The sequence below is a fragment of the Somniosus microcephalus genome, chromosome 12 (genome assembly GCF_052327205.1).
Source record: "Somniosus microcephalus isolate GS21.2 chromosome 12, FLI_Smic_1.0, whole genome shotgun sequence".
Lineage (NCBI taxonomy): Eukaryota > Metazoa > Chordata > Chondrichthyes > Squaliformes > Somniosidae > Somniosus > Somniosus microcephalus.
In genome coordinates this window covers 195,497,436-195,514,347 of record NC_140998.1, presented here as the reverse complement: position 1 = coordinate 195,514,347, position 16,912 = coordinate 195,497,436, and the positions used below count along the sequence as shown (strand labels likewise).

General features: G+C 50.8%; 1 protein-coding gene and 1 pseudogene across 1 annotated transcript; one reads left to right on the top strand and one right to left on the bottom strand.

Annotated features, from left to right (window-relative positions):
• The window catches only part of LOC147109852 (uncharacterized), a 156,759-nt pseudogene that overhangs the window by 101,195 nt on the left and 38,652 nt on the right, over positions 1–16,912 (bottom strand).
• Positions 814–13,294, top strand: LOC147109853 (uncharacterized). The gene is made up of 3 exons (XM_086003894.1): positions 814–1,462; positions 10,437–10,793; positions 12,733–13,294. The coding sequence occupies exons 1-3, from the start codon at positions 1,411–1,413 to the stop codon at positions 13,041–13,043; spliced, it is 720 nt and encodes a 239-aa protein (XP_085860020.1). The 5' UTR covers positions 814–1,410; the 3' UTR covers positions 13,044–13,294.

Genomic DNA, 16,912 nt, shown 5'->3' with positions numbered 1-16,912 from the left:
CCACAGCTCCTTACAGCCAATGAATACTTTTTTTTGAAGTGTAGTCACTGTTGTAATGTAGGAAACCCGGCAGCCAGTTTGTGCACAGCAAGCTCCCACAAACAGAAATGTGATCATCACCAGATGTTGGTTGAGGGATAAATATTGGCCTTAGGACAGCGGGGAGAACTGCCCTGCTCCTCTTTGAAATAGTGGCTGCGGGATCTTTTATATCCACCTGAGCGGGCAGATGGGGCCTCGGGTTTAACCTCTCATCTGAAAGATGACACCTCTGACAGTGCGACGTTCCCTCATTACTGCCCCTCTGACAATGCGGCGCTCCCTCAGTACTGCCCCTCCGACAGTGCAGCGCTCCCTCAGCACTGCCCCTCTGACAGTGCGGCGCTCCCTCAGTACTGTCCCTCTGACAGTGCGGCGCTCCCTCAGTACTGCCCCTCCAACAGTGCAACGCTCCCTCAATACTGCCCCTCCGACAGTGCAGCGCTCCCTCAATACTGCTCCTGCGACAGTGCGGCGCTCCCTCAGTACTGCCCCTCCGACAGTGCAACGCTCCCTCAGTACTGCCCCTCCGACAGTGCGGCACTCCCTCAGTACTGCCCCTCCGACAGTGCGATGCTCCCTCAATAGTGCCCCTCCGACTGTACGTCGCTCACTCAGTACTGCCCCTCCGACAGTGCGGCACTCCCTCAGTACCGCCCCTCCTATGGTTGCACCCTGCTCTCCTTGACCATTGTCTGTATAGAACCGAGCCCCCGTCATTCAACTCTACTCTACACGAACTTTATTCTTTACCTTTCCCCTTTCAAGGTGCAGTGTGCATGTGGTGGGGGCACTGAATCCAGTGGCACGGGTGCAGACCGAAAAAACATGGTGCTTCATTGTTTTGAACATTGTGTGGGCTGTCTAGGCTGCACCTATTCAAGTGAGTGGGAAGTATACACCATGCTCCTGAAGAGAGCTTTGTAAATGGTGGAGAGACATTGAGGGGGAAAGTGGTGAGTCAATCCTCGCAGAGTACCCAGCCTCTGCCCTGCTCTTTAGTCACTGTGTTGTTACACTTGATACAGTTAAGCTTCTCCGCAATGTTGTCTTTCAAGATGCTGTTGGGTCATTCGACAATGTTGGTGCTGTTGAGGGCCCGGGATGGTCGCTGGGCTTATTCTTGTTCGAGACGGTGATAATCTAGGAATTAAGCACCGTGAATGTTGTCTACCCCTATTGATGGTGAAGCCAAGTCTTGATGTTGAATCTAACTATTGAAGTTAGTGACTGAGGAAATTCTAACCAATAATCACGTGACCGAGCCTGATAAATATTTTTAACAGAAGGAAACGAGAACTTCCTCTTGCTTCGCTAACTAACACGTTCGGTCATTTCTCTCTGTCCAGTTCAGACTCAACAGCAGCAAGTATGAGGTGTTCCGTTCTCGAGGTCTCCCTTCTACTGGCCGTTCTAAATCCAGGTATGATCTAAAATCACATTCAATTTTATTTTCAGTCGAGTATTGACAATCATAGTCTCCAGCACTGTTGCTTGTGTAGATATATCTGTCCCCATCGGTCTAATGCCTCCGTGTTGTGGTCTCCAAACGGTAGCTGCATTTCAAAGTGGACTTTGCTTATATTCCGTGCGGTATTGGCAAACGTGTAGCAAGAATTATCAAATTAATCACAAAGTTATTTTGAATGTAACAATGACTGACGATATCACTTGTTTGATAAGACTGAGGATCTGTGTAGAAGCGGCATTTGAAACAGCGCGAGGCACAATCAGTTCATGACCCCGCCATTTTCCTTATTCGCTAAGTTTACTAAAACAACACCATCGTTAATAATGGATCAGCAATTCAAACTACCGTAAATTATGCACAGAAATGGCCATCAGTCCCCATGTTAGATTCACTTGCTCCCGCTGGGTGATCGTCTGCTGTTGAAACACGAGAATGAGCAACAGTATTCGACAAAAGACAAGACTGTAGAGAGGGCTTTAAACTAAATACTGGAGGGGGGGATCAGGTGAGCGGGAATTAAAAAATTCAAAGAGAAAGGAGAAGGCAATAGAGCGGGGTATTGATGGGGTAATGGTGGCCAGAGTGTGACAGGAAGGGACAGAACATATAAGAGTGCATCAGAAAGTGGGGTCAAAGCACAGGAAAATAGTAAAAAGACAAAATTAAAAGCTCTTTATCTGAATGCACAGCATTCGTAACAAGATAGATGAGTTGATGGCACAAATAGATATACATGGGTATGACCTGATTGCCATTACAGAGACGTGGTTGCAAGGTGACCAAGGCTGGGAACTGAATATTCAGGGGTATTTGACATTTCGGATGGATAGACAGAAGGGAAAAGGAGGTGGGTGGCTCTGTTAATAAAGGATGAGATCAGTGCAGTAGTGAGAAATGAAAGTGGCTCAGAAGAGCAAGATGTAGAATCAGTTTGGGTGGAGATAAGAAATAATAAGGGAAAGAAGTCACTGGTGGGCCTAATCTATAGGCCCCCTAACAGCAGCTATACTGTTGGACAGAGTATAAATCAAGAAATAATGGAGGCTTGTAAGAAAGGTACAGCAACAATCATGGGCGATTTTAACCTTCCTATTGATTGGACAAATCAAATTGGCCAAGGCAGCCTCAAGGAAGAGTTCATAGAGTGTATCCGAGATGGTTTCCTAGAACAATACGTTGTGGAACCAACCAGGGAGCAGCCTATCTTAGATCTGGTACTGTGTAATGAGACAGGATTAATAAATTATCTCATAGTAAAGGATCCTTTAGGAAAGAGTGATCATAGCATGGTTGAATTTCAAATTCAATTGGAGGGTGAGAAAGTTGGGTCTCAAACCAGTGTCCTGATCTTAAATAAAGGCAATTACAATGGCATGAGGGCAGAACTGGCTAAAGTGGACTGGGAAAATAGATTAAAGGGTAAGATGGTTGATAAGCAATGGTAGACATTTAAGGAGATATTTCATAACTCTCAACAAAAATATATTCCAGTGAGAAGGAAAGACTTTAAGAGAAGGGAGAACCACTTGTGGCTAACTAAGGAAGTAAAGGATGGTGTCAAATTGAAAACAAAGGCATACAATGTTGCTGAGATTAGGGGAAGGCCAGAGGATTGGGACATTTTTAAAAAACAGCAAAGGATGACTAAAAAAGTAATAAAGAGAGAGAAGCTGGATTATGAGAGTAAACTAGCAAAAAAATATAAACAGATAGTAAGAGCTTCTACAGGTATATAAAAAGGAAGAGAATAGCTAAAGTAAATGTTGGTTCCTTAGAGGATGAGACTGGGGAATTAATAATGGGGAACAGGGAAATGGCAGAGACTTTGAACAAATATTTTGCATCAGTCTTCACGGTAGAAGACACTAAAACCATCCCAATAACACATAATCAAGGGGCTATAGAGAGGGGGAACTTAAAACAATCATTATCACTAATGAAAAAGTACTCGGTAAAATAATGGGACTAAAGGTGGACAAGTCCCCTGGACCTGACGGCCTACATCCTAGGGTCTTAAAAGAAGTGGCTGCAGAGAAAGTGGATGCTTTGGTTGCAATCTACCAAAATTCCCTGGATTCTGGAGAGGTCCCAGCGGATTGGAAAACCGCAAATGTGACGTCCCTATTTAAGAAGGGTGGGAGACAGAAAGCAGGAAACTGTAGACCAGTTAGGCTGGGCCTATACTCATTGGAGTTTAGAAGAATGAGAAGTGATCTTATTGAAACATATAAGATACTGAGGGGGCTCGACAAGGTAGATGCAGAGAAGATGTTTCCCCTCATGGGGGAATCTAGAACTAGGGGGCATAGTTTCAGAATAAGGGGTCACCCATTTAAAACTGAGGTGAGGAGGTATTTCTTCTCTCAGAGGGTCGTGAATCTGTGGAATTCTCTGCCCCAGAGAGCTGTGGAGGCTGGGTCATTGAATATATTTAAGGTGGAGAGAGACAGATTTTTGAACAATAAGGGAGTGAAGGGTTATGGGGAGCAGGCAGGGAAGTGGAGCTGAGCCCAAGATCAGATCAGCCATGATCTCATTAAATTGCGGAGCAGGCTTTAGGGGCCAAATGGCCGGCTCCTGCTCCTATTTCTTATGTTCTTATGTTAAGACACAGTTTCAGAGCTCCTGTGATACTGCTGTCTTCAGTGTGCAATCGCTGTATCGGGTCGCTGTGGTTCCGGGCTCCGTTCAGTGAAATGCGGGGGCAATTTATAATTTAAATATTGACATAGATAGAATGATTTGAAAAGTTTCAGCTCACGTTGGACAAGGCTGCACATTGTGCAAAGCGATCTTAGTCCGTGAGGCTCCGCAATATTTACTGAAAAAAGGGAAAAATGGCGTCGAGATGGATTTAAGGAAGTAACTTCTTTACCCAGAGAGTGGTGAGCATGTGGAACTCGCTACCGCAGGGAGTGATTGAGTCTAGATGAATTTAAGGGGAGGCTAGATAAGAATATGAGGGAGAACGGAATAGAGGGTTATGCTGATACACTTAGATGAGGAAGGATGGGAGAAGGCTCAAGTGAAGTATAACCGCTGGCATGGTCTGGTTGGGCCAAATGGCCTGTTTCTCTGCTGTACATTCTATGTAATTCTATGTTGTGGCAACACGCCACCATTGGACATAATCCGCTCGCGGCAGCACGGACAGTTTACGCAAGCGCACTGCCGGCAGCAGCCGCCCCCAGCCGGGGGCCCTTTCCTCCGGCAACTTGTTTCCCGCAGGGACAGGCTGCCGGGAGCACTTCCTGTCTGGGGAGTATTTAAGTGGTTGCGCGGGCTTTTCAAGCTCTCTCTTTGCCATGATGTGAATTAAAGCAGTTGTGTTCCACCAACTCTGGTCTCGACTCCCACGTTTGCCGCGATATCTCAACACTGGTGACCCCGATGCTCAGGACGAATCCTAAGCTAGCATGGCGGATACAAACGCAGTCACGGTTAAACTACCGGACTTTTGGGAGATCCTGGCCGAGGCCTGGTTCATTCAAGCCGAGTCCAGATTCCGGCTGAGAAGCATCACAGTCGACGCCACGAAGTACGACTACCTCGTCGCCTCGCTCACCTACGCCACAGTCCCCAAGGTTTGGGCAGCGCTGCAGGATCCACCAGTGGAAGGCAAGTACAAACATCTGAAGGCCGCGCTTCTTAAAAAATTTCAGGCGCCCTCTTACCAGCGCAACTGCCAACTCCTCGACCTCCCAGGCCTTGGTGATGCTTCACTGTCGGACCTGCTTTCCCACATGCTGTCCCTCTCGGACGACAAAAACTCCGGCGCCCTCTTTCGCACGCTTTTCATTCGGCAGCTCCCCGCCAGCATCCACCCGCTCATTGTGGAGTCTGGCTCCACGGACCTGAATGAGATAGCTGAAAAGGCCGACCGGCTGCTCTCCGCGCAGACCGCCCGCGACGTCGCGCCCGACCTCACGGCAATGACCACGCGGTCTCCCCGGCCCACTAGGCCCGACCGCCCTTCCACTCCGGGTCACTGCTACTACCACACCCGTTTTGGCACTAGGGCCCAACGCTGCAAGCCACCGTGCACTTTCAAACCCCCCCCCCGCACCGGCCCCCACGATGGCCGCGGGGCAAAAGGGGCCCCTACTGTACGTCACCGACGACAGCACCAACCGCCGATTCCTGTGCGACACAGGAGCCCAGCACAGCATCACCCCCGCCTCCGCCCTCGAAATCCAACGCGGCGCACGGGGTATCACGCTGGCCGCAGCCAATGGCTCTGACATCCGCACATACGGCACCCGCATGGTCACGCTCGACCTCACAGGCCGCCGCTACCACTGGGAGTTCCTCACAGCCAAGGTCCTCTGCCCACTCATCGGCGCCAACTTCCTACGCGCCCACGGCCTCCTTGTCGACATTCCGAGGCACCGCCTCGTCGACATCAACACTATGGCCCCCATCCCTGGCGCATTCACCCCGGCCCGTTCGGCCGGCCTGACGACCTACTGCCTCGCCAGTGCCACGGACGACTACTCGGCACTTCTAGCCGAGTTTCCCGCCCTCACTAACCCGACCTTTTCGGCCAAAGCCGCCAAACATGGTGTGGAGCACTATATCCCCACCACCGGCCCCCCGGTCTCTGCCCACGCCCGCAGACTCAACCCGGCCAAGCTGGAAATCGCGCGGGCCGAGTTCACCACCATGGAGCAACTCGGCATCATCCGCCGCTCCAGCAGCCCTTGGGCCTTGCCCCTCCACATCGCCCCCAAGCCCGGCGGAGGCTGGCGCCCCTGCGGGGACTACCGCCGCCTCAACGACGCCACCACCCCCGACCGATACCCGATGCTGCACATCCAGGACTTCTCGGCCCGACTGGCCGGACGAACCGTCTTTTCCAAGGTCGACCTGGTGCGCGGTTACCACCAAGTCCCCGTACACCCCGCGGACATCCCCAAAACGGCCGTCATCACCCCATTCGGCCTGTTCAAGTTCCTGAGGATGCCCTTCGGCCTCAAGAATGCAGCCCAGGCTTTCCAGCGCCTTATGGACTCAGTCCTCCGGGACCTGAACTTCCTATTCATCTATCTAGACGACATTCTCGTGGCCAGCTCCACCAAACAGGAACACCTCAAACACCTTCGCATCCTGTTCGGGCGCCTAGCCCAACACGGGCTCATCCTCAGCCCGGCGAAGTGCCAATTCGGCCTAGCCGAGATCGATTTTCTCGGCCACCACATCAACCCTGCTGGGGCCGTCCCCCTGCCCGACAAGGTGCAGGCCATCCAGCAATTCCCCCGCCCCAAAACCATCAAGGGCCTCCAGGAGTTCCTCGGGATGGTGAACTTCTACAACAGGTTCATCCCCAGAGCTGCAGCCCTCATGAAGCCCCTATACGACTCCCTCCGAGGTAAATCCGGCAAGATGGCCGTAGCCTGGACCACTGACACGTCAGCCGCCTTCGACGCCACCAAAAACGCGCTCGCCGACGCCACCCTGCTCGCGCACCCGAGGGCCGATGCCCGGGTCGCGCTCACCACCGACGCCTCCGACCATGCGGTCGGAGCCGTGTTCGAGCAGTGGGTCAATGGCGCGTGGCAGCCACTTGCCTTCTACAGCCGCCAACTGCGCCCCCCGGAGGTCAAATACTCTACTTTCGACCGCGAGCTCCTCGCGCTCCACCTGTCGGTCCGCCATTTCAGGTTCCTCCTGGAGGGCCGCCCCTTTACCACGTACGTGGACCACAAGCCGCTCACATACGCGATGGCCAAGCACACCAACCCTGGTCTGCTAGGCAGCGACGCCAGCTCGCGGCCGTGTCCGAGTTTACCACGGACATCCAGCACGTCTCCGGTAGAGACAACATTGTCGCCAACTGCCTTTCCCGTCCCGCCATCTGCGCGAATCACCTAGCGGTCGACTACGCGCAACTAGCAGCGGCCCAGCTCACGGACCCAGACCTCCTCTCGGCGGCTACCAGCCTGCCAGGGCTACGCCTAGCCAAGGTCGCGCACGGGCCCGAAGCCACGGCAGTCACTTGCGACGTCTCACTCGGCCAACCCAGGCCGGTCGTCCCTGCAACCTGGCGCCGCCGCATCTTCGACGCGCTCCACGGGCTCTCCCATCCGGGTTCCCGCGCATCTGTCAAACTCCTCTCCCAGCGCTTTGTCTGGCGTGGCCTCAGCAAAGATGTTCAGACTTGGGCCAACACCTGCCTCGCCTGCCAATGGGCTAAGGCACAGCTGCACACAAAAGCACCCCTGGGAGACTTCGAGGTACCCAGCCGCCGCTTCGACCACGTACACGTCAACATCGTCGGTCCTCTGCCGCCATCGCAAGGCCGAAATTATCTCCGCACGATGGTCGACCGCTGCACACGCTGGCCTGAGGCAGTGCCGCTGACCTCCACCACCACAGCCAACATCGCCAGGGCGTTCGTTAACACCTGGGTCGCGAGGTTCGGCGTACCGGCCGACATAACCTCCGACAGAGGCGCCCAGTTCACCTCCGAACTCTGGACGGCCACAGCACGCAACCTCGGGGTGACGCTCCACCGAACCACGGCGTACCACCCGCAGGCCAACGGGCTGTGTGAACGCTTCCACAGGTCACTCAAGGCCTCACTCCGCGCCGGCCTGCAGGACAGTACCTGGACTGACCGACTACCGTGGGTGCTACTAGGCCTATGCACCGCGGTCAAGGAAGACCTCCAGTCCTCAGCAGCGGAGTTAGTCTACGGACAACCGCTGCGCATACCAGGCGAATTCCTCCCGGAGGCTACCACACCTTGGTCGGCCGAATAGCAGCGGATCAACTCTTTCTCTTCCGCTCAACAGTTCGCCCCACTTCCGGTCAACCGACATGGCGAACTCGCACCTCACGTCCCGCCAAACTTACAGCAGGCACGCTTCGTCTTCGTGCGACACGACGCGCACCGCGGACCCCTGCGACCCCCGTACGATGGACCGTACGAGGTACTACAAACCGGAGACAAGGTTTTCAAGCTGCGACTCGGCGACAGGGTCGAAACAGTCTCCATCGACCGACTCAAACCAGCACACACAGAACCAGGGGAACAGGTCCCCGTGGCCCGACCTCCAATTAGAGGCCGTCCCGCCAGCAAGCCAGCACAGCCGGCGGCGAACCGCCCGGCCCCACCAACTAGACCGGTGACCACTCAGAGCCGCTCCGGCAGAACCATTAGACCACCGTCACGACTCGTCCACTCCTCCTAAGCGGATTCTGGATGGAGCTCTGTGGCGACACGCCACCATTGGACATAATCCGCTCACAGCGGCACGGACAGTTTACGCAGGCACACTGCCGGCAGCAGCCGCCCCCAGCCGGGGGCCCTTTCCTCCGGCAACTTGTTTCCCGCAGGGACAGGCTGCCTGGAGCACTTCCTGTCTGGGGAGTATTTAAGTGGTTGCGCGGGCTTTTCAAGCTCTCTCTTTGCCATGATGTGAATTAAAGCAGTTGTGTTCCACCAACTCTGGTCTCGACTCCCACGTTTGCCGCGGTATCTCAACAATGTAACATTTTCAGCCAATAGTCCTGCTTCCTGGTTCGAGCCAAGACCCGCTATTCTCATGCGAGTGGAATCGCATTATGTGATAACACATCAACATTAATTGTAAGATAGCATCGGGGTAACATAGTGGCCAGGGCTGGGGGAGGGGAGCTGACACCAAGCGACTGTCAGACCCTTAGTTCCACCTCCTCTGACCACACAGGACACAGCTCTCTGCATCTGAAAGGCTCGCAGTGAAGCACAAAGTGTAACAGATGGTTGAATGAGCAACGACTAAAGAAATAAACTGGATGAGGAGACACTGGGATCCGCTCGATGCCAGTGTGGGGAGGGGGTGTGGTGGCGGGGGGATAGTGGCGGGGGGAGGGGCGGTGCAAACAAGTCGAAATTTGCCCGGGAATTTGGCTCCTTCCATCAAAAGGGCAGCACTTCACCGGCGGGGCGGCGCATTGCTCCAAATATGTGAGAGCAACAAAACAAAGGCCCCTCTGGAAGGCAGGGCCGGGGCTGGGAAAGCAGCGGGAAATTTGAAAGCAGGAAATTATTGCGTCAAGTTTAACACCGTCACGTTTACCTGTTTGTTTGGCGTTAATGCATCCACTATTTTAACTGAACATTGATCCCTTTTTCTCCTTGTTTTTTTATTGGTGTAAAGGCTCGGTTTAATTATTGGACACAGTAATGTCACATCGATGAGCTGAGTGCCTCTACTATAACATATTCAGTTTTCTGCGAGTTAGAGGTCGGCCGGGGTAGAAGTGGAATAAATGGGTTTGGAGGTAACAAAGGCCTGGCTGACGGTTTCAGCAGCAGGTGAGGTGAGGCAGGGCGGAGTCGAGTAACGTTACAGAGGTGGGTGTTGGCGGCCTTGGCGATGGTGAGAATATGGGGCGGGAAACTCAGCTCAGGGTCCAATAGGACACCAAGGTTGTGAAAAGTCAGCTTCAGACTCAGGCAGTGGCCAAGGAGAGGGATGGTGTTGGTGCCCAGGGAACAGAGTTTGTGGGTAAAGGTGGATATTTATCGGGCAGTGGCCAGGGAGAGGGATGGTGTTGGTGCCCAGGGAACAGAGTTTGTGGGTAAAGGTGGATATTTATCGGGCAGTGGCCAGGGAGAGGGATGGTGTTGGTGCCCAGGGAACAGAGTTTGTGGGTAAAGGTGGATATTTATTGGGCAGTGGCCAGGGAGAGGGATGGTGTTGGTGCCCAGGGAACAGAGTTTGTGGGTAAAGGTGGATATTTATCGGGCAGTGGCCAGGGAGAGGGATGGTGTTGGTGCCCAGGGAACAGAGTTTGTGGGTAAAGGTGGATATTTATCGGGCAGTGGCCAGGGAGAGGGATGGTGTTGGTGCCCAGGGAACCGAGTTTGTGGGCAAAGGTGGATATTTATCCAATCTCATACAGTCCCGTTTAATATCACACTTTGCTCCCTGTGCAGGTACCGCGAGGGATGGAGATGATGGAGATATTCCGGAACTGGTTCTTTCGAACGGGTCCAGCCCGGTTTTGCTGCCTTGTTTCTCCCGGTCTCCGACTCAAATTGATGCGATTCAGTGGACATTTCAACCTGCCTCAGGAGACAAAGGGATGGCACTTTGTGCAATTGATAAGAACAACACTGAGTGCAGCTCCCCGCGGTTCCCACATATAACACTGGCTGAGACTGAGGGTTTCAGGACGGGGAATTATTCTCTCTTGTTCACGGCGACAATGGAAGATGCCGGAAATTACGACTGTTTGCTGTATTCTGGACACAAGGAGAAGAAGATGTTAATCCGCCTCATAGTGATCAATGGTGAGTTACTGAAAGCAGTTTATGGTGTAATTATATGTGTATGATAGTCTCACACAAACTGTTTCACCATTTTCCGTATATCCGCCACTGTTCCGTTAAATTCCATGCCTTTAAATGCCAACATCTTGACAATTTGTGATGTGGAAAAACGCAGCATTAAAACAGTGTTGCTTTCTTGCTGGGCAGGTTATTGTAGGCCTCGGAAACACTTTCTTGTTCAGTAAATGTAAATTCTCAGCAATTTATTTATCTTTATTGTGAAAACTGTGGGAAATCCCGCAGTAAAGTCTCAACCGGTAAAGATCAGATCCATTTCCGGAAAATTCCCTCAGCACTTCTGCTCAAATCTCATTGAGGTAGAAATTGACTTCAGTGGAGCTGAATATTGGGCGGCGGGTGTAACAGGCGGACAATACATGACCACACGTTCTACACTGTCGGTTAAAATGAATTTCCAGCCCACAGGCTCGGACTAGTAAGGTCCCAATATGGCGGGCAGGAAATGTGTACATTTGCGACTGAAAGTGCGCCTCCTGACATATTGGGTGAGAACAGGCGAGGGGCATCCTTTGCCAATGCCTGAAACAGGCGTTAGGCTCTTTGCATTTGCTAATTTGAGGCCAATTCTGTAAGATTGGTTTATCATGAGGCGGCCAGGCCCCTCTCCAGATGCACTCTTGGAAACCAGCTCTAGGAATTGCCTGCTACAAAGAAGCAAACTAATGTAAGATCACATATTAAAGGGCCCCATTGCACCTCCCAACACCCCCTCCACGTTGCTCCAAACACGACCTGCTGATCCCGGGACCCCAACATTGAACCCCGCAAATCCTGATCCAGGCCCTGATCCCTGACTTGGCTCAATCCCTGATCCCTGGCTCAGACATCTATCATCAACCCCCAACCATGGCTGTGAACCCGATCCCCGACACATGCCCCCATCCCCGATTCTCGAGTCCGGCCCCAATCTCCGACACTTGAAACAGGCCATGTTCACCGAACGCTGAATCCCGTCCCCAGCTCCGACCCGAGACCCCAGTCTCATCCCCGACCCAGGCACCGACCCCTGAAGCCTGACCAAGGCAGTGATCCCTGAACCTGGTCTTCACCGGCGAGCTGCCTCTGGACGCCCAGCATGTGCCTGCAGCACATTGGTCTGACATTAATGAGGCCCAAGGCCCGATAGGCCTACCTGTTTTGAGGCTGTGCCTTTCTTGATAGAATAGTGATTCTGCACTGTGTAATAGTGGTGAGTTTGAGGAGAAGGAGCCAAAGTGGTTTGCTGCATTGATTTGCGGAGAATGAAGGGAAGCGGGGTGGTTGTATTGTGAGTATTTTGAATAATGATCTTGTTAGTGGTAGAGCTGTGAGCAGGGAGAAAGAGCAGTATTGCTACCTTGACAACTCTCCTGAGGTCATTGAACGTCTTTCAGTGTGGCAGCCATGTGCTGGGATGAACGTTCCTTGCCTTGCTCTCCTCACTGGCGGTGGAGGTGTTTCGGGAACAGGATGTCCCCCCTCCTGTCCACTGTCTGCATTAATGCCACCAACGTGACAATGAAGAAACTTGGGGCCCTAATTGGATCTTTTGCAGCAACGTTATCCCTCTGACAATGTTTCCCGCTGTCTGTAGACAAAGTGCACCTCCCCTTTAAGAGTTGCTGTCTCCCGTTAAGGGTCGGGAGACACACCCGATTTCCGGACCTAACCCGAAACAGGAAAAATGGCACTGCACAGTGGGGGAAGGGCTGGTGGCACGTGTATCATTTTAATGAGTTTCAAGCAGGAATTTAAGGTGGTGCCTGGGACTATGTGACATGACGTGGGCAGCATGTGCGCCTGACCCTGTGCGCAAGTATTCGGCCGCGAATGCAGTTCGAGGCCATAATTTAATCTATGGTGTCTTTTGTCAGTTTAACCAGTTATCCTCTTCCCACAGTGTCTGTGATCCCAGCCGGCCCGATTCCCCTGGGAAGCTCCGTAAATCTGACCTGTGAGATGCCCGGGCTGTCCTATTTCAACAGTATCGATTGGAGCATTGAAAATACCCGAGTAACTTGGAAAGGGATTGAAATCCTGTGGAAACTGAACAATGCGCTGATTCATGAAGACAAGCGGCACAAGTTCGATTTCAGAAGTTTAATCATCAATAATTTTCAACTCCCCGATGCGGGATGCTACACATATACTGTAAGATTGAAGAATGGAAAGATTTGCTCTTATAGTCGTCTCTTGGAGATATCAGGTTAGCCCGCATCTCAAACTATACTTCCATTTGCCCACATGATTGATGTCAATATCTCGCCAGTATCACTTGTAGAAAGTGGAGTTGGCAGGCTGCTCTGTCCTGCTTGGTGCTGAGCTGCCCGAGTGCTGTTGTGACTGCACACAGCCGGTCGGCTGGTGAGTCTTTCATTGAACTCTCGACTTGAGCAATGAAGGCAGTGAAAAGGCTTCAAACAGTCAGGAGGTGATCCAAATCACCGCACAGTAACCAGCCTCTGCCGTCCTCCTGGATCCAGAGTGCTCTGTTTAAGCTTCTGGCCAGGATTCTATTAGTTGGTTTGGAAGTTGCAGTGCTGCTGAAGGTCATGGGGAGGCGGTGGTCTTTCTGTTGCTTGAGATGGTCGTCGACAGGCGCTCCTGTGGTACGAATCGTACCAGCCATTGTCCTGCTGTAAGTGTGAAAGGAGCTGGCCACGGCAGAATGGTCAGCGAATAACCCCACTCCCGATCTTATGACAGAGAAAATGTTACTGACAGAACATCTGGATGGTGGTTGGGCCAAGGATGCCTGCCTGAGTTACGCCAGATGTGAAGTCCTAACGCTGTGATGATTGGCCTCGACACCAGCTGCCATCTTCCTGTGTGTCATCCAAAACCCACTCAGTAGAGTGTTACACCTGACTCCCATTGGCATTAGATTTTTTTTCTATGAGGATTTGATGTTATTCTCAATAGAATGTTGCACCTTGAAGATTGACAGTGCAGCAGCACATGGTCAATGTGGGTTTTTGTACCTTCATACACTTCCCTTGGAGAACAGTGTGCAGCAGTGGAAGGATTCGCAGGCAGATTAACAGTCTGATAGGCCACCACCTGAACACTCCTTCCATGGCTGTAACCATCCTTACACCAGCCAATAGGGAGGTTCGTTCCAGAGGGCGAACTCTTATGGGCTTCCTAATGGAGGTCACTCACACCCACTGGACCCGTGTATCCTACTGGATATCAAACTAGTGATCCTCTCGCATTGTTCAATCCCATACCACTTCTGACTCAGAGGTGGGAACGCTCCGACCAAAGTCTAGTAACTGCAGGAATGAATCAGGAGATGAGACATTGTAAACCATTCAATGTTGGTATGTATGTGTGAGGCGGGGGTCGGTGAGCTGTAAATACAGTGAAATTTGTACCAGAATTATGGATCCTTTCAACAAATGGGCAACAGTTGATTGTGGGTATTGTGCAATGTTCAAAATCTGTTAGCAATAAACCCAAATGCTCTGTGTAAAGTAGCAGTGGGTGGGAGACTGTTCCTACAGAATCCATTTGCACACTGACAGTACCTGACTTATACTTGGGGAGATCCCTGTCCATACATAATCTTGCTGAACTTCGCTCCAAGCAGGTATTTGAAAGCAGGGAGTGAAGGTGTCATGTTTATCCCAATGACATTTACCTTCTTTGTAAGACATTGCTATGTCCAGTACTTTAATTGCCGTTTGAGCAGGTCGAAACATCTCCGTGATATTATTGGACAGGGTAATGACAATTAATGAGTTTTCCACCCGTACTTTAACATGGCTGTTTTATGTTGAAGCTTTTTCAGTGTTAGTATAACCCTAAGCACATTTCAAAATCTATCCAGAACCTATTGGAAATTTCCTACCATATCTTCACATGCATTGAACCCCAATCACTACCTCCAGAAATACCTAATTGTTCAGTTTGTTCTTAAGCTGCAAATGACGTTGGTAAGACCGTGTTTATTGTCCATCCGTGGTTGCTTCAGGGCAGTAAGATTGAGCCAAGTAGTGTGGGACGGGAGTCCCCTGTAGCCCAGGTCCCTCCCTGAAGGACATGAGTCAACCATTGGGGTTGTTTTTGCAACGACCTTCATCGATAATTTTCAGCCTCAGTATCTATTTTGATCAAATTCCTTTATTTATGTTAATTTGTTGTCATTTTCTGTAGGAACTGCACCTACTTCTCTCGCTACAGATAATCCACTGACAGCAACATCAGGTGAAACTTTAATCTCATGAACTCCACGGTTACTGTTTGTTTACATAAGAAACAGGAGCAGGAGTCGGCCAATCAGCCCCTCGAGCCTGCTCCGCCATTCAATAAGATCTTGGCTGATCCAATCTTGGCCTCAACACCACTTCCCCGCCCACTCCCCGTACCCCTCGACTCCCTTGTAGTTCAAATGTCTGTCAATCTCCGCCTTGAATGTGTTCAGTGACTCCGCCTCCACAGCTCTCCAGGGTCGAGAATTCCAAAGATTCACGACCCTCTGAGAGAAGAAATTCCTCCTCATCTCCGTCTTAAATGGGCGACCCCTTATCCTGAAACTGTGCCCCCCTAGTTCTAGATACCCCCACTAGGGGAAACATCCTCTCAGCATCCACCCTGTCAATCCCCCTCAGAATCTTATATGTTTCAATAAGATCACTTCTCATTCTTCTAAACTCCAATGAGTATAGGCCCAGCCTGCTCAACCTTTCGTCATACGTCAGCCCCTTCATCCCAGGAATCAACCTCATGAACCTCCAGTGCGAGTATATCCTTCCTTAAATATGGAGACCAAAACTGTACGCAGTACTCCAGGTGCAGTCTCACTAGCGCCCTGTGAAGTTACATCAACCTTCCCTCAACCTTTTTATACTCCATACCCCTTGCAATAAAGGCCAACACTCCATTAGCCTTCCTAATTACCTGCTGTACCTGCATGCTAACTTTGTGTTTCATGTACTAGGACCCCCAGATCCCGCTGTACCGCAGCATTTTGTAGTCTCGCTCCATTTAAATAATAATTTGCTTTTTCATTCTTCCTTCCAAAGTGGATAATCTCACATTTTCCCACATTATACTCCATCTGCCAAATGTTTGCCCACTCACTTAACCTCTCTATACCCCTTTCCAGACTCCTTGTGTCCTCCTCAAGACTTGCTCACCCACCTATCTTTGTACCATCAGTAAATTTGGCTACAGTACACTCGGCCTCTTCATCCAAGTCATTAATATAGATTGTAAATAGTTGAGGCCCCAGCACTGATCCCTGTGGCACCCCACCAGTTACTGATTGCCAACTGGAAAATGACCCATTTATCCCGACTCTCTGTTTTCTGTTAGTTAGCCAATCCCCTAACCATGCTAATATATTATCCCCAACCCGCGCACTCTTATCTTGTGCAGTAACCTTTTATGTGGCACCTTATCAAATGCCTTCTGGAAATCCAAATACACTACATCTACTGGTTCCCCTTTATCCACCCTGTTTTTTACATCCTCAAAGAACTCTAGCAAATTTGTCAAACACGATTTCCCTTTCATAAAACTATGCTGACTTTTCTTGATTGTCTTATGATTTTCTAAATGTCCTGCTATTACCTCCTTAATAATGGATTCCAGCATTTTCCCAATGACAGAAGTTAGGCTAACTGGCCTATAGTTTCCTGCTTTCTGTCTCCCTCCTTTCTTGAATAGGGGCATTACATTTGCAGTTTTCCAATCCGCTGGGACCTCTCCAGAATCCAGGGAATTTTGATAGATTACAACCAACGCATCCACTATCTCTGCAGCCACTTCTTTAAGACCCTAGGATGCAGGCCATCAGGTCCAGGGGACTTGTCGACCATTAGCACCATTAGTTTGCCTAGTACTTTTTCTCTAGTGATAGAGATTGTTTAAGTTCCTCTCTCTCTATAGCCCCTTGATTATCTATTCTTATTGGGATGTTTTTAGTGTCTTCTACCGTGAAGACCGATCCAAAATAATTGTTTAAAGTCTCTGCCATTTCTCTATTTCCCATTATTAATTCCCCAGTCTCCTCCTCGAATGGACCAATGTTTACTTTAGCTACTCTATTCCTTTTTATATACCTGTGGAAGCTC